This window comes from Castanea sativa, chromosome 1 (genome assembly GCF_040712315.1).
Source record: "Castanea sativa cultivar Marrone di Chiusa Pesio chromosome 1, ASM4071231v1".
Classification (NCBI taxonomy): Eukaryota; Viridiplantae; Streptophyta; class Magnoliopsida; order Fagales; family Fagaceae; genus Castanea; species Castanea sativa.
This window is the reverse complement of record NC_134013.1, coordinates 88,068,030-88,090,250: the sequence shown is the minus strand read 5'-3', so window position 1 is coordinate 88,090,250 and position 22,221 is coordinate 88,068,030. Positions and strand designations below refer to the sequence as shown.

Sequence of the window (22,221 nt, the reverse complement as noted above, 5' to 3'; positions counted from 1 at the left end):
TGGATCTAGTTAACTGAACCTGTTAAGAAGATGATATATGGCTAAAAGTAGATACGTGTCACCATCTCAACGGTCCAATACACTAAGTACACTAGACCTAGCACAAGTTCAAAATAAACTATCTCATTAAGAAATAAAATACGTGTTAATAAGTAGATACTTTTGCATACATGTCTCTTATTTATTAAATTTTGATATTGATAATGTGATACCATTTGATTCAGTATCAAATACTTTTTCAAGGGGAGGGGTGGAGTGGAAAAAATAGAGGATCGACAACCAGCCAAATGAAAATTCAACTGATTTATGTTCTCATCATACTAAAACAAAACCCAAGAAGTGTAAGCATGGATTTCATTTAAATCAGATTACAAGTACACAATTGACTTACCACAAAGCAGACTATGCAGAGTAAAAGTAATGCACATCCAAACAGCACTATCTTTGCACAAAGTTGAATTCCACAAATTGTGGAAACTTCAACTGAATAATTTTCTCATCATACAAAAACAAAACCCCAAAGAATAAACATGGATTTCATTAAAAGCATGTTACAAGTACACATTTTCTTACCACAATGCATTGAAAGTAATGCACATTCAAACAGCCCTAAACATCTTTGAACTAGGTTGAATTCCTCAACAGTGGAAACTTTAATGGGTAAAAAAATGGAGCATACAACTTTCATGATTATAATAATCTCTGAAACATACAGGACAGGACAGACCGAATCATCAGATCTGTTTTCAGTTACCACCTCCGATAAGTCACCTGCTAGAAATTGAATAACTTTCTGGCGATGACTACCAGGTGCACATAAAGATATTAGCTTAGCAAACGGGAAAGAGAATAAAATGGTGAAAAATCAAAACGCACAAAGCTGCCAGAGAGAGGTCACCAAGATTGGAACTCTGCTTTATCCCGCACAAGGGAAACAACAATTTTGGTCATAGATGTGGCAATGCCAATTGAGGAAGAGAAGGGGAGAAATAGACAGTTCTGGACCGATCACAAATCTAAATGCGGAGTGGACCAGTCACAGGATCACGGCCTGAATTGGCATCCTTGTGTTTCAAAGAGAGATTAGCAAATTGGGAGTCTAGGTCCCTGCTTTTAGAGCGTCGATGGCTAGAAGATGGCTGCTGTTGTGGCTGTTGCTGCTGCTGATACAAGGTTCGTAGCCTCCCAATCTCCCTCTCCAATACTTCTTGCTCCACTGAACATGGTATACCACAGTTTAGTCTCTTTCCGTGAAAATAGCATGTATATATGTAACAATTTGCTGCCCATGACATAACAGATCAGTGATCTCCTTCTGGATAAATTGGTCTTTTAATCTTTGAATTGCCTTTCAGGGTTAATTGATACACTGTTGATGTGTTGGTACAAAATTTACCCTGAAAATTTCGGAGGGATCCAATCCATCCAAAAGGAGACCTATGCTCTGAGAAAATCAATTTCCCGGGGACTGCTTGTTTTGTGGATTAATTTCATCAACACAAGCTTACTTATTGGCGGTTTAAAAAATGCAAATTATAACCAGTAAAAGATAGCATGACAAGTCTGCCAAGTGCTAAATGTTTCTTCTTGAAAAAATTAAAGAAAAGTAAGTCATACAACATGGTTGTCTATTAGTAACCCAATTCCAAATGCAGTATAGCAGGTCCACCACATTCGGCAAGTCATCTAACCAGTATAAAGTAGCATAGCAAAACTAGAATGCAACATCATAGCCAGCAAAAAGGAGCATAGCATGCCAGATAAAAGCTTTTAATAAGTAGTGTAATATATCAAAGCTAGAAATTCACATTCAGATTTTATGGAAAGCTACTGTTAAATAATTATTATTTTTGCATATTTTATTTAATTATCCATCAGTCTAACATATTCTTCTGATTGTTGCCAAACCCATCAACATAGACAGAAGAAATTAATTGTTACTTCCTATGCCTAGAACAACATTTCCACCTGTTGTCTAAAAAGCATACAGAATGACATGGCTAGGATCTAACTGATAGACAGAAATCAATACAGGTAGATCAAAGGCATGCTCAACTCATACTCATGCTTGTCATTGAAATGAAACTTGCAATTTTAGTTTTAATTAAAAAAAAAAAAAGAGTCAAACTGGAAATTTTGGAAAGTGCAACCTGCCTTAGAACTCCTAATCTCTGACAACATTTTAACCTCCTTGCCCATTTTTTGGGATTCATTCAACGCCTAGATGTGCACCACCATTGGTCTTTTTTGCTTTTGCCCAAAATCTGTTGGCCCTCCTTGCCGTTTTATAAAATAAGCATAACTTTCAACATTACTTTCCCATATGTTTTAGGTTTCTAATTCTCCTCAAACTGCACTTACGTATCAAGTCCTAAGTTTGGTTTGGGTCATGTCTCCTCACCCTATGCTTCTGCTTCAAATTGAACATCTAATATGTAAATACTCATTTTTAACACTCATAAATGCCAACATTCCCATTGGCCATTGACCTCATAAATAGAAAATACATTTTTATTAAAAGGTGCTAAAGGGTACAAAACTAGTGCAAAGGAAGAATATAGGTGAAAGCCCTAAAGAAGGAAGAGTGAAGAAAGCTAAAAATGGAAATAATTTCAAGTAATTAAAACCAATATCTGTATGCAAGCAACAAATGAGTCGGATAAGGATGTAATATCAAGCTTACAGTATTTGATAAGCTGCTCCTGGGCTAAATTATCTAATCGCTGCTTAAGGGCTTTGTTCTCCATGCTCAAAATAAGATTCTGCTGGTTGAGAAATTCAAGTTCAGCTGAAGCTTCAGACCCTTCTGCCTGTAAAGTAAAACGTAGAGAAGTAAGATTTCAACTCTTTAGTACAGCACAAAGTCCACTTAAACACCAAATCAATTTTATGTAGTATTTCAACTTCTGCTGATACTTGCCTGTAGAGCTTGCACATTCCTTTCAAGCTCAGCAATGTATTGAAGCTTCCGAACCCGTGAGCGTTGAGCAAATTGCCTGCACCAAATAGCAATTCACATTTAATGATACATAAACCCCTTCCAGATACAGCAACTTTTTCTTTCTCTTTTGCATGCATTTTATCCTATAAATATATATCAATTCCATTGTTGTTAAAAGATCCTTAAAATTACAAATACCCGATTAGATTGTTTATTAGCAAAAGTAACATCAATGAAACATAAAACAAAAGATAGTTGTATGTCCCAACTTAAGAAACAGTCATGCACAAACTATGAATATAAATATTGTGCACCCATGTTCCAAGCAAAGCTTCAGAAGTAGAGAAAAAACATGTGGGTGTATGGATAAACAATTTCAACCAACATATCTCTTATCTTTTTTTTTTTTTTACAAAAAGAAATAATCATTTTTTTAGAAGACAATTGAATAAGTACACAGGATGAACATGCTACATCCTCTCAAGATTTACAGCCAAAATTTAAACAAATAAAAAAATTCCAACAAAGAATCGGAATGTATACTGCTCAAAGCGCACAGCCAGTTGAATATTGAGCAAAGGAAATAATTTTCAGTGAGCTTCCACTGAGCTCCACACAGTTAAAAATGCAGTTACTACTCTTTTCCCGAGTTTTCCACATTATATAAAGATAAATTGTAGCCATATCACACCACTCTCTTCACAACTAAGTGCCCATTTGGCACAACTTATTTTTCAAGAAAATGGGATGTTTGAAAAGGCTGTATGTAGAAAAAACTGGGGGTTTTAAAAAGTTGTACCTTGAAAATATGAGGTTTTAAACTGCCCACCAAATGGATTCTAAAAATCTCCCCTTCCAACTAGCAAATTCTTCCATCACAATCTGAGGCATCACCCAACACACCCAAAATAAAGACAAAGCTAATGGCCAAAAGTGTCTTGATATGGCACAATGTAATAGGAGATAGTTTACAGTCTTACCACAATCCTAGTACATGCAATATCTGTCCATAATGACTTCTCTTTTTTGTTTTTCCTCAAGTTGTCAATTGTCAAAATCTTACCCAAAGCAATTGTCCACCAAAAACCGCTACTTTTGACACCAGATATTCTTCCATGGAAATTCAACCATTAAAAACTTTCCAAGAGCCTCTAGAATGAACTAACCTCAAACCTTTCTTTCTTAGAAAGCTCTAATACATGCTATATTCACCTCCACCCGATGGGAAAATAGTGTGTAATAAAACAAAAAAGTTATCAACTGACTCTACCTCCCAAACTTGCAAGGGTCTCATGAATCTTATGTTCCAATATCCTGTTCTTCACCTGCCATTCCCATATGCATATATGGGATGCAACTGGAACTTCACAGTAGTTAAGAATAGGCCAGAAATTTATCCTTTAACGCCATCGCATCCATACCCTTTGGTGTCCAGTTCCCATAACAATTACAAGAACACAAAACAAAAGGTGGCAGACTTTTCTATAAGTACCAAACTATTTACACCTTTCACCCATCATAGAAAACACAAATTTAAAAAAACATTACCACAACTTAGTCAATGCTAATTATAATTCTAAACAACAATAGCTGCATTCTGGATGAAGTTAATACAATACAACAAACATTTAGGAACCATAAGTTTTTTTATTGTTAAGCTACACATGCACCTAGTGGGCTTGAGCCCACAACCTCACCCTCCACCTAACACTTGCAAGGGAGGAGGTGCCAGACCAGTTAAGCTAGACCTCATTTGCAAGAACCATAAAATATTAGGCCAAAGAACTATTTTGATCCCTAATTTATGAGTCACAGTTCAATTTTGTCCCTAATATTTTTTTTTTTTTGTGTCAATTTAGTCCCAGAAGTTTTGAAAATCATACAAATCATACATGCTGTCAAAGTTAAGTGCAGAAATCATACAAATCATGCATCTTTTGAGCTCTTTCATCTTGTATTAGTTACAATCCACTTTAATGACAGGTCAATCACTCAATTTGTAAAGCAATTTCATAAAAATTGGTCAATTTTTTTTTTTTTTTTAATAAGAGAGAAAAGAGGGAAAGGGTAATATTGAACCATTTTAGAAACTTCGGGGACCAAATTTACGTAATTGATAATTCAATGACAAAATTATTGAATATATATAGATAAAAAGTAATAAAAAGTAAATCAAATATATCTTTCAATATAAAGAACATTTAAATTGGCTACATACTGTTTAGCGCGTTTTGTATCTGTCTCAGAAGCAGAAGGCTTAGCATTTGAATCCCTTCTATCAGAAGTAGCTTTTAGATCTTGTGGACATGATTCGACTTGATCTTGCTTTTCGCTTGCAGTACATGAAACCACATCAGCTTCATGTGGTGAGCATGGTGATCCTGAACTCTGATGAACAGTGTTATCCTTGACAGAACGGCTGCTTGGGTTAGCCACAGAATTCAAAGATGAATCCCATGCCCTATTCTTCTGCTTTGCCAAGTGGACATCTGCATAGAATGAAGCATGCTGCACATCTTTGTGAAGATCAAAGTCTTGAGATCCCCAAGAAGGTACAGACACCATATTTTTATATTTGAAATCATCCTGAGCCGCATAATCAAAGTTAGAAGCATTTGCTACATCTATGTAAGCAAAGGAATCACTTGATGAACGCCTATGACCTCCTCTGCGTACAGGTGTCTCTGGTTCATTAAGAAGATCATCAAGCCAAGAAGGTTGCTCCTCTATGAGCTGGCTCTCAGAGGAAGTTCGTTGGTGGTGTGCATGTCCCTCTCTAGTCTTCTGAGCAGCTTTTGGTCCAACAGCAGGACCCGGGACATAATCAACATATGAGGGGGAAACAACAGGAAATGGACTTTTAGGAGGAAGCAAAGCATGTTTTCCTGAGTAGATCAAATTTCTGATGTTTGATGACCCCTTGGAATTTGCCATGGCCTAAGCTCAACCAGTCCCTGTCAAAATTATATGGAATGAAGTGACATAAAAATAAGGATAATATAACGTCAAAAAAACAATATTAAGCAAGAAAAGGAAAAATCCCAAGCAACATTGTTGCGGAGGCCTCTTCATCAATTAATTGTTTGGCAATAACATCTTAACCAACAAAGTAGAAACAAGTAAAAGGTCCAAAAGGCAGTGCTGAGACTTGAAGGTGAAATAGTTACTTTTTATAATCAAACAATATCAGAGGATAGATATGTAAAATGGAATTGATATTTTTACTAGATACAACACTTCAAATCAACAAAACTTTCTAAAAAGCAAACAAGTCCAAAGCATGTACATGCATCCGCACCACACAACCACACTCAAATCCAGGTAGCATAGCAAGACACCTAAGGAACTGATAAGAAACTAATTGCATACTTAATCCATGTGTCAAACTGGCATCTAAACAACAACAACAAAGCCTTAGTCCTAAATTTTTTGAGGCCGGTTATGGATCCTCAACATATTAGTCAAGGTTGACCACAAACTTGCATCCAAACAGTATTGCAAAAATAGGATCCATTGATAAGTTATATGAACAAAAGTTCCATCTAACATTATTGAATGTGAATTTTAACAAATCCACTATTAGATTACATTTTCTTCTTACATCCTCCAAACTTGCAAAATTTCCAAATGATCAAATATTAATACCTACGTCATCAATCAAATATTTAAATTTCAAGTTTTTGTAATCTAAAATTATGCATAAAAAATCAGTTTATTGATCAAATAGTAAATAGCATCTGATTGGCACAAAATTTAACATGTGTGTTAAGAACATAAAAAAAACATGCAATCCAACGGTTAGATTTTAAAAAATGTAGCCATGTTGATTTTTGTAGTGGAGATTTGTACCACAGCTATATTCAAGTTTGCAGCTACAATTTGTCCAAAAATAATTTTAAAATCGGGCAAGTACTTCAAACAGGTAGACCTGGCAAGTAGGGTCATTCCATCATGCCGAAAGGAAAACTGAAGCATTACAGCTTCTATGGCAGTATGGCACATTGCTATACAACAACAGAACCTTAATTCCAATTTTTTGGGGCCGGCACAAACAACACTTTATTGGTTGCAGGAATAACTTACTTACTAATACACACGCACCCAATGGAGCTTGACATCGTTCTTCACCTTACTCATACAAGATGAGGAGATGCCAATTGAACCGAAAAACAACTTAAAAAAATTTGAAGACTCTAGTAATATATATACATATACAAACACATGAATACATTATACATATTCCTAGAGTCTTTAAATTTTTTTAATTTTGTTCTAGGAATATATATTCCTAGTCTTTAAATTTTTTTTTTTTTTCTAATACCAAAGAGCTCTACCTCAATTAGCACCTTACAGGGTGAAGTAGCAGGTTCAAGAGAAATCATGAACGTGTGTAATTTACAAATAAAACAATTGATTTTTTGTTCATCAAACCAACTCATACTCAAAATTCAACGAAGCAAAAATTATCCTACAATCTAATTAAGAAGCTAACCTATCAAAATAATCATCAAGTTCATAAATTTAATCAGAAAATGAAAAATTAAAGAGACAGATAACAATAACCCCCTAATTTCTGTTTGGCAAACAAGAAATTTTTTTTCTTAAAAAAAAAGTTGAATAATACCATATCCCTGAGCTAAGTTCAGACACAAGCTTTTTCTTCTCGCTTTTCTCAGTTCCCAAACAACGGGAAGAAAAAAAATATCTAAGATTCGAAAAAAAAAAAAAAAAAAAAAAAACAGTTTTGTTTTTCGGTTTCCTACATTTTCTCGTCAACCAAACGGGGAACATATAAATATAGAAATAGAAAACGCACACAGCACCTGAAACAACAACAACAACAAAAAAATAGTAAAAAAAAAAAAAAATTTTAAAAAACAGTGATTCAACGAAACGAATTGTAGCAATGTGGAACTGATTTAACGAACTCTGACATACAGAGATGAAAACAGATTCGATATTCGTAACAAACAAAAAAACAAAACAGAATGTGAATTTATATATATATATATATATAAATTCGCTTACTTTTTTTTTTCTTTTTTTCAAAAAAACAAATCCAAAAAAAAAAAAAAAAAACGTACCGGTTGTGGAACGACGAATCGAGATCTCACAATGGAAATGCGAAAACAAAAAAAAAAAAATTTGTTGTATGAGAAATAGAAATCGAAGCTCTCTCTCTCTATCTCTTAGGGTTTTTGTTAATTTTGATTTTGGTGTTTGAAGCTATATTTCTTTTCTTTCTTCTTCTTCTTCTTCAGAAGCTTTGGTTTTGAGTTTCTCTCTCTACTCTCTCTCTCTCTTTCTGTCGTTGAACTGTGTGTTGAATAAGGAGCTGGAATTCATCGAATTTAATAATAACCATTAATGTAAAAATTGTATAAAAAAATATATATATAATTAAATTTAAATTGTTTCTGAAGGTTGTATTTATTTGTTTATTCACAATTTGGACCCTACCCAATGATATCCTATATTATCATTCATACCACGTTGTATTAAATTTTATATGTAGAAAAATACTTTCTTTTTTCTTTTTCTTTTTTTGTATATATGAGTTTATGCTATGACATTGACAGTGATACTTCTATTTATTTAAAAGTCAACAAAACTTTCTTCTTTGTAATATTTTAAATTATTTTTTTATAAATTATAATCTTGTGTTAACTATAGTAAAGGTATTTTTTATCATTTTTTTTTATTCTTTGAAGAATAAACGCAACCTTTCTAAAGTTTCGAGGGTTTTGATTATAGATTTGGTTTGACTATAGCTAAATTAATTTTGAAAATAAATTGAGTCATGTTTTAATTATGTTTGATGTGTTAAATGTTTTTTAACTGAATTGACACCTTCACATAAACTAAGTATCTGGGAGTTTATAGAGAAAAAGGGTGACAGTTTAAGAAGAAAATTATTCGAGTGGTAGGGTTAGCAGCATATTGTAATTATTTCTATAAAAAAATTGTGTTTGGTGTAATATGTAGGTTAAATAGCCAATATGTATCTTAAAAATCATAACTTTAGTTTTATTCAATTTATGTCTAATTTTGAGTTTTTTAAAAAAAAAAAGACAATTCCTTGGTGTTGAAAAGTTTTACCAATAAATAAATAAATTATCAAGTTTGTTTTTATGATTTATATGACACCCCAGCTTATAAGATTTTATCATATCGGGAATTTTTTGAAGAGGGAAAAAATAAAAAGAAAGAGAGTGAGGGGTGATGAGAGATTGGGGGGGTGGAGGGGGGGTGCTAATTTAATTTGACTTCATGAATTTTTGTTTTTTTGTTTTTTTTAATGGATAGAATATATAGGTGCAAATGGGTGGAATATTTTTCTAATAGGAATTGACTAGTAAGTAATTACACGCAAAGTGTAGCAATGTGGAGCAACTTGCCTATTGATTATAAATGATGAGTGACATTTATAAAAAGATGTGGAGAGAGAGAGAGAGAGAGGCAAATAAAAATAAAGTGCAAATTGGGACAACCAACTCCATATATAAAGTGCACAAGAAGACAACAAATTCCATACCTATATTCTAAAACATGTCCTCAAGATAGAGCCCACACAACATGAAGCTTCCCATCCTGGAAAGCTATTTTCAAAAACCATTTTTAGCTTGATTTGTTTTGACAATGGATTATCTTTTAAAACAGTGTAAACATAAAAGATGATGTCTTCAAAACCTTCCTTTTTTTCTAATTTAAAAAAGATATAAATCCATCCAAAACATCGTTTTTGTAAAGAAGTTAAAGTAGTCCATGTACATCCATAAAGCTAAGTCGGGAAAGAGTTATCACTATTCACTAGTTATTATGGGGGTTGATATTAATTCAATTTAATCCATTGTTAGAAAGATAATTTTTGCAGAGGGGAAAATGATTATTGTAATGGTGGATCTTATCTGATAATTAGTGAACACAGTGGTTTCTATTTCTAGCACCCAGAAAAAGAAGAAAAGGGATTGCATGTGCATGCAACAACGGATATACAGGTCTGGTAGAGAGCAAACAATTATACACCCTGTAAAAAGTTGGTGACCAACTCATCTGGGACATGAACACCCACTAAGGACAAATCAACTCTGTTTGTAGCTCTTTTAATCTCATTTTCAATTTTACAATCATTCAAAATACTTTTATGTACAAAATTATGCTGCATAGATGAGTAGGGAAGAAAATTGCCACACCATCTTTAATCATCAGAGATTCCAAATTCTCTATTCATGCGGGTCATCCTTGCACAGGTCATACTAGTCTTCTCTACATCGTTCCAATTTTGTAGGATGTCTGCTAGGGGACTTAATCTTAATCATCAGAATTCTACCAGAGTGAATTTATCAGCATTATTGGCAGAATTACTGTAAGTAGTTCAACTTCCAGCAGAAACTGGAAACCATTCCACAATGCAATGACTGTAAGCTCAAAACAATGTCAACGAGTACACAAATTGATTGAAAACAGAAGATTCTTGTGATCTCTACGCATAGGACATTGATCTACTATATATATATAACAAAATTTCAGAACAGGTTGGAGATTTTATAGCAACTCTTATTATGTACAGAAACAGAAATTCCAGAGGAAGTTGCATCATCCCCATCAACTGCAACATAATTTATGTAATGACTGTAAGCTCAATACAACGTCACCTTGTAGACAAATTGATTGAAAACAGAATATTCTTGTGATCTCCATGTATAGGACATTGATCTACTATATATATAACAAAATTTCAGAACAGGTCGGAGATTTTATATCAACTCTTATTATGTACAGAAACAGAAATTCCAGAGGAAGTTGCATCATCCCCATCAACTGCAACATAATTTATGTATTTAACCTTACATGTATCAAAAGAAATTTGATAGCCCTCAGCTACACTTCAAAGATTCCCATTACTGGGATTCAAAAAATAGATTGTAAAGATGGTGTTCAAATATTGAAAAGCACAACTAAATATGATAATGAGATGAACTTATGAACCAAGCAGCTTCTTCCATCTGGCATATCCTAAGACAAACAGGAAAATAAATATACATAATACTGTAATACCACCAGCAAAGTACCAAAATACCCCATTCACATTGTACAATGGAAAAGGGATGTTCATCCCAAACCATCCTGCTATCAAGGTTTCAATAGCAATAGCAAATGATGCAATGGTCAACGTCAACTGCAGTTGAATAAGTTCGTTTCGCTGGTTGTCAAGTTGGATGTTAACATAGTCTTCTGTGTCACCAATATACTCCCGAACCTGCCAAACGAGCAAATTAACAGTAAATTTCAAAGACACGAATGAATTAATTGTCATGCCCAATACTCTATTGTTTCAAAATGTTGTTTTGAAACCTACATCACACCATCAAAATAATCATAAATTTCAGGTCTTAAGGCCTCAAAAAATTTTCCAGTAAGAAAAGTACCTTTGAAACATGACTAAAAGACCAATCACATGCTACCATCTTTCCCAAATAAATAAATTTGAGCTCATTTTACCATCTTAAAGTAAAAGAGCTTACCAAGAAGCCCATCAGCATCAATTCTTTATGTTGAGATGGGGCTACCTCATTAAGATATAAATCGGTCCATTAACAGACAAGTAGCTGATGGGTTAACCAATCCTTTCAGCAAGCCATTCTTATGCTATTTAAATTGTTCCCAAATTAGAAAGGATCTATCAACTCCAAATCGGACCCTCATAAGTTTTGAAACAATACGAATTTCCAAACTAGAGCTTTTTGTATGGCATGAAAGATACTAGATTTATCTATCTGGTACCAATATTAAATTTGCAAATTAGTGTTAAGCTTGACCATATTACTATTGCCTGGTTTAACTGGTAAATGGTGCTAAGGAAACATTGCAAAGAATTAAATTTAGAGTATTAGTTTAAAAGGCTTATGACATTTGCTTATACTATAGTCAAAAAGGGTAATACTCACAGACAATATCTTGTTACGAGTTCCATCCAGCTGCATAAAATAGGCTTCAAGCAACATCTCTAGATCCTCTACATCATTATCATCATGAAAGTTGCTAGTCACCAAACTTCCGCTCCTGGCAGAACCAAGTCGGCGGAGATGGGGATGGGGAGAAGCGGTAACTATGCTATTTGAAGCAGCAGCTCCCAATAAAGCCTCAGGTGGCTGATTCTGGATCCACTTCCTTGTGAGATATAAATGTGCCATATCTTCATTGTCATCTAATAGATGTTCGATTTCATCCCTTACCTAGCATTAGACAGATTTGATCTCCTCATTATAGATAATATAATGCATAAATAATAGAAGACATGAAAAATCATAAACATCTGCATGTAGATATTTTATTTTATTATTTTATTTTTTTTGATGACGTGGAACCTCACCAAGGCAGGACTATTTGGACTCACCCCTAGGGAGTAAACCATGGATACATGACTCCACCTACCACAAATCTGTATGGAGATACATACTCATTTCAAGTATAAATAAGTTTCCAAGAAGAGAGAGAGAGAGAGAGAGTAACATTTTTTCATTTTATTATTATGTTAGGGTAATAAGAAAAAGATTTTTTTTTTTTTTTGATAAATAATAATTTTGAAATTTATTGCTTAAGACATCTAATCTGTTGATTAACATTCAATTTTCACAAAAAAAAAAAGAATTATTGAATTTTTTTTTATATAAATAATACACAAAAACATAATAAAAACTAACTCCCCTCCCCAAAAAAAAAAAAAAAAAAAAAAATTTGAACAAGTTATAATTACTAATTAGTTGTAAATTTTATTTATATATTCCGGCCATTTTACTTTTAGTTCCTTCTACATCCCAACTCTCAAAAGCACAAAATTCATATTTCCTACGGCAATATCTTTATTGTTGTTTCCAATAAATGAAAACTGTATAATAATTGGTGTCACTCTAATATTTGCTCAATAGCAAAAAAGGTTAATATCTTCATAAAAAGGTTGATATGGTTGGTCTCTCTCTCTCTCTCTCTCTCTCTCTCTCTCTCTCTCTCTCTCACACACACACACACACACACACAAAGACTAACAATCTCATTAAGGAGAGGAGGAGGATGACATTAAACAGACAAGGTACATAATAGGAAATACATAAGAAATCCCATTGCCCTATAAATATATTCACAAGAAATTTACTAAACTTAAGGAGGGGGAGAGTCAGCCAAAAGGTGTATGCTTGAATGCAGCTAATGCCACGAAGAGGTTGCGGAAACAAAGGCATAAGTTCTTTCTTATTCATTGGAGCAAGGGGCATAGAATAGGTGCCTGTAGTCCAAGAAATAAAGGGGCAAGGCTGGTAATTTTAGTGATCATGATTAGTAACCCATTTTACCCAGGTAGTAACGACAACCAAGAACTACCAAGTTTGACACCTTGCAGCATGAAGGCCATTCTAGTCCTTTTTTTTTTCTTTTATTGGTAAGTTACATCCAATAGGTCTCTAACCCACAACATCACCCTCCACCTTGCTCTTGCGAGACAAAGGGGTCCATGAAAAACCAATCCAAGATGCCTTTTCAAACAGAAAATTCAAATGCCACTATGAGTTCTTATCATTTCAATGCAAAACCAACATGCTATAAAATATTTGTTATTAATTATCTTATTTATTAGAGCAGATGAAGAGCTATATGACTGACCATTTGTAGGGTTCAAGGGCTTTCCTTTTATAATAGAGGTTACGACAGCATTTTAAGGGATTCTTGACTCTTTATTACCAAGAATAATTGATTTCACCTTTCAAGTTCATTTAGCAACTATAGGGTTTAGTTTTTTGCTTAATTGAGCACCCAAGAAACAGCACTCTTGGGTTTTTCTTCATTAAGCACCCAAGCAAAGGCTATTTACCTGCTTGCTTTGGGGTAGGCTTCAATGGAGATCAAAGCATCATTCCATCTTATCAGACTCCCTGACTACATCGGTAAAGAAATCCCCCCTTTTTCCCCAATAAGTAAGTTTTAACCCCGAGGGGAGGGCTAAGGGAAGCCTCAAACTAATGACCCTCACTATGTGAGATGTGGTTCCCAGCATATGCATCAGTAAAGAGATCAATGTATACAAAGAAATCTCAATATATCTCCTTTCTTCAAAATTCATCTTTATCATGAGGTGACAAAACATATTACACCCAGAAAGTAAAAGATATAAGAACCCAGAGAAAGAATGAAGTACAGTTAACAGCATACCTTTTGCACACGTGCAAGCAGCCGGGTAAGATTGCTTTTCAAACTTCTCACATGTTCAAGATTCTTGGTGCTAACATTCCTGGCCAGTTCATCCAACACAGGGTAAGCATTTCTCTCGAGGTCAGCCACACTGGAATCCAGATATGTACAGACAACCTCTAATGCAATCTCCAGAACCTGAAACTCGAAGGGAAGCTCACACTGCAGACCTTCAGTTGCTTCTGGAACGGGCAACCATTGTCTCCCTGTTGAAACACGCATTTCGTTATCTTGTTCATCTTCATGGCCAGCTCCATGGAATGGGCTTTTACAAGGAAGTTGTTGCCTTAGCTGCTCCACAAATGGAAGAACCTCCTGACGGAGAGGATCAACCAACAGCACTTCTTCGGCCGTAACTATGGCCTTTATAAACTCCAAATTGACAACCATCGCTTTCTCCCTTGCTGCAAATAAAGGGGAGAGAGTTCAGTTAAATTTTTCATCAGAATCAGCCACTAAAATGCTAGCAACAACCAAAAAAGCAGAAAGTGCTCCTATATGGCTTTGATACAAATAAATATATGGGTTCTGCAATATGACCTTTACTAATATATAAACACAAAAGTACCTCAAACACATCTAAGCAAATTCCAAACAAAAGCCAGAAACTTTCAACTAAGATCCTCTCTAAAGTCTAAAGAGTTGGGTTTATCAACACGAGTAAATTACGGATTGACTGCTATGACTCAGCCATGGGAAATGAATTATCAATCAATCCATGATTTACTCATGTTGAAACACAATGTGAATACCCTCTTTTTTTTGGTGAGTAATAAGTTACAAATGCACTGGGTGGGTTCTTGAACACACGACCTTGTTGGAAGTTGTTGACTCTTAACATACCCCACCCTTCACTTAGTTGTAACAAGGGAAGGAGGTGTCATTTCAGGTAGAGCTCATTGGTGATAAGGCAAAGTGAATACTTTCAAAACAAGTAGTTTAAAGCTACCACAAGCTGCTTGGTGTGATTACGAGTCACAAAATTCGAGTCCAAGAATCAACCTCTCTCCAAAAAATGGGGAAAAGGCTGCCTACCAATTACCTCTCCTAAACACCACAAAAGTGATAGCTTTGTGCAGTGGGTATAAATCATAGTTAAATAATTAAAATTCACCCCTTCATAAAAGCTTAAACAGTTACAACAGTAATTTAACATGTTCACGCCATGTCTCCAATCTACCTCAAATTTAAAAAGTATAGAAACTCAACAAGTTAAACCCTACTTCTCAATAAGGACTGTTAGCCCACTTATGAGAAAATTGTTATTAATAACAATCAACTTCATCCTTTTTCTAAACAACTTAACTTAAGCTTTTAGAACAAAGGATTTTTACTTATCAATAACCAAACCCAAATATTTTCCCAAACTCTAAAAAAAATAAAAAAATAAAAATCCTTTCTTTGCATGAAACCTTTGTACTCACAAACAATACTCTCAAGCCCTACATGATTGTGGGATCCACATACCATACCATGTGGGACCCACCCACTCTAAGAGTGAGAATGGGTAATTTCAATTATAAAAACGCTTTTTGCCAAGTGAACAACAGAGACATTCAGGTTTCAAATCTTTCTCTCCCAATTCTTGTAACTATCGAAATCGTCAAAAATACTAAAAACCCATTTTTGTTTACACTTTTTTTTTGTGACCATTTATAACAAGAACAACTTCAAGTCCAAAATCAAAATCAAAATCAAAATCAAAATCAAAACAAAGTATAGAGAGAGAGAGACATAAGCATAATATAATATAACAAGGATAATATAATATAATATAAAAGTAAAAAAGAGTAAAATATACCAAGGATACTGGAGGAGTGAGAGAAAACAGGGCCAAGGATTCTCAAATCCCTAGCGGGAATAGAAGTGCGACGAATGATAGCGTTTTTTTCCAACTCCATCAGCTCGTGCCGCCCACTCTGGTCCAGCCTCATCCATAGCCGAGCTCCACCGGTCTTCTTCTTCCCTTTTCCAACCAAACTACAATTGTTTGGAGGCGAGGCGGCTCCTCCTCCGATCTGCGGCGGCGGCGGCGGCGGCGACCACCCTGGCTGCTTCTTCAAGCGCCGGGACCTCAGCGATGATGTGGCCGCCTTCTTCCCCATCAATCAATTCTGCTCAAACTTCTCTCACTCTCTCAATTTGGGAGCAATGGGTTTTTTTAGGGAACAACCCAAGATTCCAAAAATCCCAACTCTTCCTCTTCTTCTTCTTCTTGCTCTTACTTTGTTCCATAAACGCCTCCACTGGATTTGATGCTTTTGAAAATCAATTTTTTAATATATATAGAGAGAGAGAGAGAGAGAGAGAGATAGCAAATAAAGAGTAGAGAAGAGAGAAAGGTAGCCCAAAAAGTAACTGCCAGTCAGTGAGTTAGGGGGGCCACCCTGTCGTTATTATTGCTATTTTTATTGGTATTTTACTTCAAGCCATTTGTCATTTTTCTACTTTTAAATTACAAAATTGCAAATTACATTTCGACTTTGTTTAGAAATTTATTTTTAGAAAGTTTTAATATTATTTTTATGAAAAATTAAAAAAATTATTAAAATGTTATTTATTTTTTTTATAATAATTTTTTTTAAATGGACTGTTAACCATTACACTAAAGGCATTTATTAACATTTTTTTTTTAACCCAATTTATCCCTCCTGTTAGTTTTCATTAGAATTGCGTATTTAACTTTTTTCTTTTTCTACTTTGTTTAATACAAAATTACTTCGATTTGGAGTTCTTTAACAGTTTAATTTTTGCCGAGAATAATGTTAGTATTGAATTGAATAAAATTGAAAGTTTGCCGAGAATAATGTTAGTATTGAATTGAATAAAATTGAAAGTTTAAAGACTATATTGAATGAAAGTAAATTTAGAGGATTGAATTGAATTTGAGGTGAAGTTAAGAGGTGTAATTTGTAATTTTGCGTATTATTTTATCAATATTTTTTTTTTCACAACAAGAAATGTTTGGTACGACCACCCTTAGAGATAGCTTAGATGTTGGAAGCCCTTGTGACAAATTACATTGAGAGTTCAAGGTTGTGAGTTCAAATAGTGATAAGTCTGCTAGTCTCTACTATTGCACAAGTGGTTCTATGTCATTCATGAGTATGGTTTAAGTGAGCCGGAGACATGATTACTCCTATGGGCTTCCTTTTTATAATGAAAATTCTTATTTGGTTGCATCTTTATATAAGTAATAGTTATTTCTAAGGAATAACAATTACTTAAATTGAGAAATAGTTTTAATACCTTTTATCAAAATAATAAATAGAATAAAATTTTTAGGAATAGTTTTTCCTCTCTAAAAAAGTTATTTCTTATTAGGTTTAATAACTTCTAAAATAATATGTTTTCAAATATACAATCCTTCTATATGCACGTAATAATTATAAAAATAAAAATACATTGATAAATAATCTCTCTTACATTTATCTATATCATTATTTAGAAAATATATTTGTATAAGTATAGCTATGATATTTCATATATATAGACCTTGAGTTTTATTCTAATGTTACAATTAAACATATGAATAAGTAAAGTTATTGTATTACAACATTTTTTGTTTTTAGTAATAAAAATTATAATTCATATCGTAATCTCCTTTTAGTGTACCAAAAATGTCATATAATTATAATTTTGTTGGAATGATGGAAATGTGAGATTATAGAAAATAGGAATATTTCAACAAGGGCCATGAAAAGCTGATCGATTGTAATTAAAACGCTGAACCTTATTCCCTAAAAAAATTTGATCGATTACTATGAAAAAGCTCAAAGTTAACAATGCATTTTGGCACTCATTAACCAAACTTTAAAAAAAATATGAATGATAGAAAATTAAAAAATAAAAAATGTTGCAATTTTTCCTCATGCGTTCAATAAAAAGGATGAAAAATGATAGAAAATAAAAAATATCAAAAGATGATGGAAAAAAATTGTAAAGGTCCATATAGTAAATTTCATATAATAAACATTTTCTCCCTTACTTTTCCTTGTTTAATTTCTCCCTTACTTTTCCTCCTAATTTGGGACAAAGATCTTTGGTAGGCCTACACAAAACACTCTACCCACACCAAATATGGGAAAACTATCATTTCCCTTCCTTCATTTCTCATTATTTTGTCTTTTCAATCAATTAAACATCATGTTAGCTATGTGAATGGTATTAACTCTATTGACAGTTGAATGAACAACTTAACAAGAACTTTAAAACTTAAAAAGACTAAAAATGATAATAAATAATATTTAAGGATGAAAATGATATTTTCCTATTCCTTATTTGTTTTATTTAGTCTATTACTGTTTTCTCATTATTTTATTTTTCTTGTTGCCTCCCCCCTTTCCTCACTTTTATTTGAAAAATGTCCACTTGTAACGGGTCTTGCATGGATCCCACCAAAAAATAGTGACCCGTCTAGGGTTGATGTACAGTCACAACGCACAAGAAACTCCTTAATAATAGTATATATCGTTTACCAAAATAAAAAAAATAGTATACATCAAAGTGAAAGTCAACTTACCAAAATAATAGAAAACGAAAATAATGCTTTCAATTTTTTTTAATTGGAAGTTACTAAAATAATGGAAAAATATAATTAACAATTGAGAAATTATTTTGTGTACTAGAGGACCATGTCAGTAGTGATCAATGGTTCTCCCACCAAAAAAAAAAAAAACCCATGTATTTTAAGTTATTAACTCAAATTTTAGTCACACTACCAGTATGAACTTTGAAGAGGTCAAAAATATCAAGCACGATGTCATTGGCATAGCATAAACAAGAGGCCTCAGACTTCTTAAACTCTGATGGACTCATCAACCCAATTGGTGGCAATGTTGCTGTCATGTCAACGCAATTGAACATGACAGCGGACTCAATAGAGTCATCAACGCCTGACAAGAGCTGAACTATCAAAGATGGGGGTAATATTAATAATTCTATATCAACATAAAAGCACATGAGAGGTTATAACAAGGCATGATCATATTATAATATAAAATAAAATAAAAAAGATAAGACTTTGAGAGTCATTAAGAAATATGTCATTTGCTAATCTTATATTAAAATATTAAATCACGAATACCATGTTGTTCCACTTAAATGGATTAAAGTTTAATTTGTTACTTTTTAAAATCTCAAGATTTTATTTATTACATTTAAAATTGTAAGGTTTAATTTGTAGCCCTTTAACCAAAATTAATGTGTTACTTTTAATATTATAAATTTTAATTTATTAAACCCTAAATTATAGGGTTTAAAAGGTAATTTTCTAGTTTGACAAGATAATTGAGGACTGTCTTGCCATGGCATTACCAGCCTTAGACTCCATAGAAAAGGCACAACTTTGATTGTGAACAGCTCTGTCACCAAATTTTGATTTGTTTAGAAATAGCTTATTTAGCTTTTGGCTGAATTTTATTTATTTATATTAAAGTGTGCTAAAGTTGTACTTTCAAACGAGATTTTAAAAATCTATACATAAAAGCTACCTCGGCAGTGCTGGGCTAAACCAAAAAGGGCATGCACATATAAGTAACTAAAGCCTTGAATTCTGAATAATTACATCCACTTCCCAGCTGCACTACCTAAAGGAGCCATTTCCACTAAGGTATAGGGCATACTCAAACTTCAAAGTTCAAACAATGTGAAACACGGGTGCAATTTAAATGTTTAATAGTGGTACACCATACAACAACAACAACAACAAATACATTGTGCAGGACAGTATGCCCCTAACAGCAAAATCACTTAAGAACCTATCCATTCTTGAATTTTAGGCCATTCCATCAAATTAAGTTTGCCAGGTATAGAAATATCAAAATACATACATTTCATTCATGGGGAATAAAATATACACATGTGAAAACATGATCCAAAATAAGCTCTACATAATTACGTTAAACCCACATCACTAGTGTAGTATAACCGAGCTGAAATATGAACATAGGAAGGCATTAGATGAACATGAGAGTATAACTCAGTCAAGAAAACTACAAGAACTAGCACTGTTAGGACTCAAAAAGGTATGTATACCTTATGTTATATAACACATGTTGATGTATAAGGCGCAAAGGTTATGGGGTGAACCAACCACTGCAAATTTTTATCTCTTCAGAAAATACAAAAAAATTTGCATTCTGTTTTGTGGGGTCAATACTGTGCTAAAAAGTACGGACATTTCATTTAGAGTGTCATACTAGTGTTGTACTCTGGCCATTTCATGTTATAATTTTTCAGAAATTGTTCATGTCACCGTGTCATACCCATGTCCATGCCCGTACCTATGTCCATGTCCATGCTTCGTAGATACCGTGTCATGTTTCTCCACTTATCCTTCAGATCAACCTGAGAAAATAATACTTTGACTTATACTTTGGGTATAAATACTTAGAAAGTAAAGTAAGACATTGCAAATGAGTACAGCAACAAATTACCTCTGTTCTTTCTTCAAAATATCACGGTGGGAATTTAAGATGAGCTTCCAATTTCCTTTACCAAACCTTCAGCAGGAAGCATGACAAAAAGAAAATGTGAGGATCCACATACTTTCTAAAGGAATTTGGAGTTTATTTATAAATAAAAAATCCTGTAATTTTCGAAAATATATTCTACTGATGTGTTTTTTTTTCTTTTTTTTAATCAGAACAAACACATACTTCTGCACACCAGTCCTTAAAGTGTCTTCCTCCAATAAACTCCATCTCTTGATTGTTCTCCTAACAAAATTTTTAACCTTGTACTTCCTCAGAGGAGAAACAATCTTTCTCTTTTGGTTAGGTAGGTGAAGTCTACTTGCACGATCGGTCATTCCTTCTTGTGAGCCATCTATGGAATCATCCCACTGCAAGGACATATGACAACTTTCAAAAAATGACACACTTTTTTTTTGTTTTCACCAAGGCAGGGACAAATGACACACACTATGTATTATGTAACAAAGGCTATGTGAGAAAGAAAGTGCAACTAGGCTTCAACTAGTTCAATAATTGTCTACCATTGTAAGGACGTTAAGATGATCTCATGCTGATTATGTTGTAAAAAAAAAATTAAAATGAGTTCAGGAAAACAGAAGTCAATGCAGGACTATTCTAAAAAATGACACCATGCATTATGGACAAAAATGATTTAGAAGAAAACAAACCAATAGATTAAACAACAAAACATGAGCACAGGTACCTCATAAGTTTGAGCAGTGCTATTCTGCTCCATTAAGCTTGGTCGAGTAGAATTGCTCTGAGGAATGCAGGACTGATTTCCACAACCATAGTCAGTAGCTTGTGGAGCTAAGCTTTTGTCAATGGATGGATTGAGCGCGTTTATGTCTTTTCCACTCTGATTTTCTACAGAAGGTTCATGTGTCTTATCTTTTTTCACCATGTCAGACATTACAGATTCAGCTGAACGTAATGCATCAGGATGAGGGTCCTTCACCACTGCCTGTAACTCCAAAGAACTGGATTTATGTGCCTCTTTTATCATATTAACTTCAGGGGTAGGCAAGGAATCATATTTGCTACATAATGCGTCCGTTTCCTCTTCTTCAAAAACTCCTCCTTTAGAGCGTTTATGGCATGCACTGTGATTGCTTCTAGGAAGCACTTCCCCTTATGTATTTCTGAGTAAAATGAAAGGCAAACCCAAAAAAGTCAAAAGGGAAGAAAAAATCCGTTACTATATAAATGTGAAGCTCTTGAATGATATTAACAAGCTTGAGTAGTGATTAATCTGATCATGGAGCATGAAAGTAGAAGGATGACCATAATTACGTATATATTTGACCAATCATCAATTTGGAAAAGTTGATAGCTTTGACAGGTCTATATCTACTGGAGTGGCAATGTTGTTGAAGTTTTCAGTTTTTTGAGTTATATGTGAGGTTTAGTGATCTGGGTTGGTTTAGCAATTATCCGATGAAATGCCTCTCTGTGAGCTGTGTATTTTAATGCATGAGTTTTTGGCTTAAATTTTGACCATGTAATACTTACTCAAGTTGGTTTAATTTGATTGAGTTATTAGAAAATAGATAGCATTTTCAG

General features: G+C 33.7%; 2 protein-coding genes, 1 long non-coding RNA gene and 1 other non-coding gene across 4 annotated transcripts; all 4 read right to left on the bottom strand.

Annotated features, from left to right (window-relative positions):
* Positions 1 to 512: 512 nt before the first annotated feature.
* LOC142618456 (uncharacterized protein At4g06598) lies at positions 513 to 8,276 on the bottom strand. The gene is made up of 5 exons (XM_075791398.1): positions 8,026 to 8,276; positions 5,160 to 5,895; positions 2,917 to 2,996; positions 2,684 to 2,806; positions 513 to 1,216 (listed from the first exon to the last, which is right to left on the bottom strand). Exons 2-5 carry the CDS (start codon positions 5,873 to 5,875, stop codon positions 1,017 to 1,019), a joined length of 1,119 nt encoding a protein of 372 aa, XP_075647513.1. The 5' UTR covers positions 5,876 to 5,895; positions 8,026 to 8,276; the 3' UTR covers positions 513 to 1,016.
* Positions 8,277 to 10,145: 1,869 nt separating this feature from the next.
* LOC142623004 (U6 spliceosomal RNA) lies at positions 10,146 to 10,246 on the bottom strand. Its single transcript, XR_012842030.1, has one exon. It is a non-coding gene; the product is annotated as a U6 spliceosomal RNA (small nuclear RNA).
* A 431-nt stretch (positions 10,247 to 10,677) lies between these two features.
* Positions 10,678 to 16,466, bottom strand: LOC142640624 (magnesium transporter MRS2-4). Its single transcript, XM_075814804.1, has 4 exons — positions 15,984 to 16,466; positions 14,144 to 14,586; positions 11,890 to 12,177; positions 10,678 to 11,201 (listed from the first exon to the last, which is right to left on the bottom strand). Exons 1-4 carry the CDS (start codon positions 16,285 to 16,287, stop codon positions 10,923 to 10,925), a joined length of 1,314 nt encoding a protein of 437 aa, XP_075670919.1. The 5' UTR covers positions 16,288 to 16,466; the 3' UTR covers positions 10,678 to 10,922.
* Positions 16,467 to 20,028: 3,562 nt separating this feature from the next.
* LOC142640655 (uncharacterized) lies at positions 20,029 to 21,022 on the bottom strand. Its single transcript, XR_012845219.1, has 3 exons — positions 20,842 to 21,022; positions 20,620 to 20,685; positions 20,029 to 20,530 (listed from the first exon to the last, which is right to left on the bottom strand). It is a non-coding gene; the product is annotated as an uncharacterized LOC142640655 (long non-coding RNA).
* Between the last annotated feature and the right edge of the window lie 1,199 nt (positions 21,023 to 22,221).

Excerpts from the sequence above, each read along its gene's own strand:
- LOC142618456 (XM_075791398.1), bottom strand. The coding sequence starts at position 5,875 with ATGGCAAATTCCAAGGGGTCATCAAACATCAGAAATTTGATCTACTCA. Across the intron at positions 2,807-2,916 it reads TGTGCAAGCTCTACAGGCAA|AAGGGTCTGAAGCTTCAGCT; the intron begins GTATCAGCAGAA and ends CTTTACAGGCAG. Across the intron at positions 1,217-2,683 it reads GGAGCAGCTTATCAAATACT|TGGAGCAAGAAGTATTGGAG; the intron begins GTAAGCTTGATA and ends TACCATGTTCAG.
- LOC142640624 (XM_075814804.1), bottom strand. The coding sequence starts at position 16,287 with ATGGGGAAGAAGGCGGCCACATCATCGCTGAGGTCCCGGCGCTTGAAG. Across the intron at positions 14,587-15,983 it reads TCACTCCTCCAGTATCCTTG|CAAGGGAGAAAGCGATGGTT; the intron begins GTATATTTTACT and ends CTTTATTTGCAG. Across the intron at positions 12,178-14,143 it reads TGCTTGCACGTGTGCAAAAG|GTAAGGGATGAAATCGAACA; the intron begins GTATGCTGTTAA and ends GTCTAATGCTAG.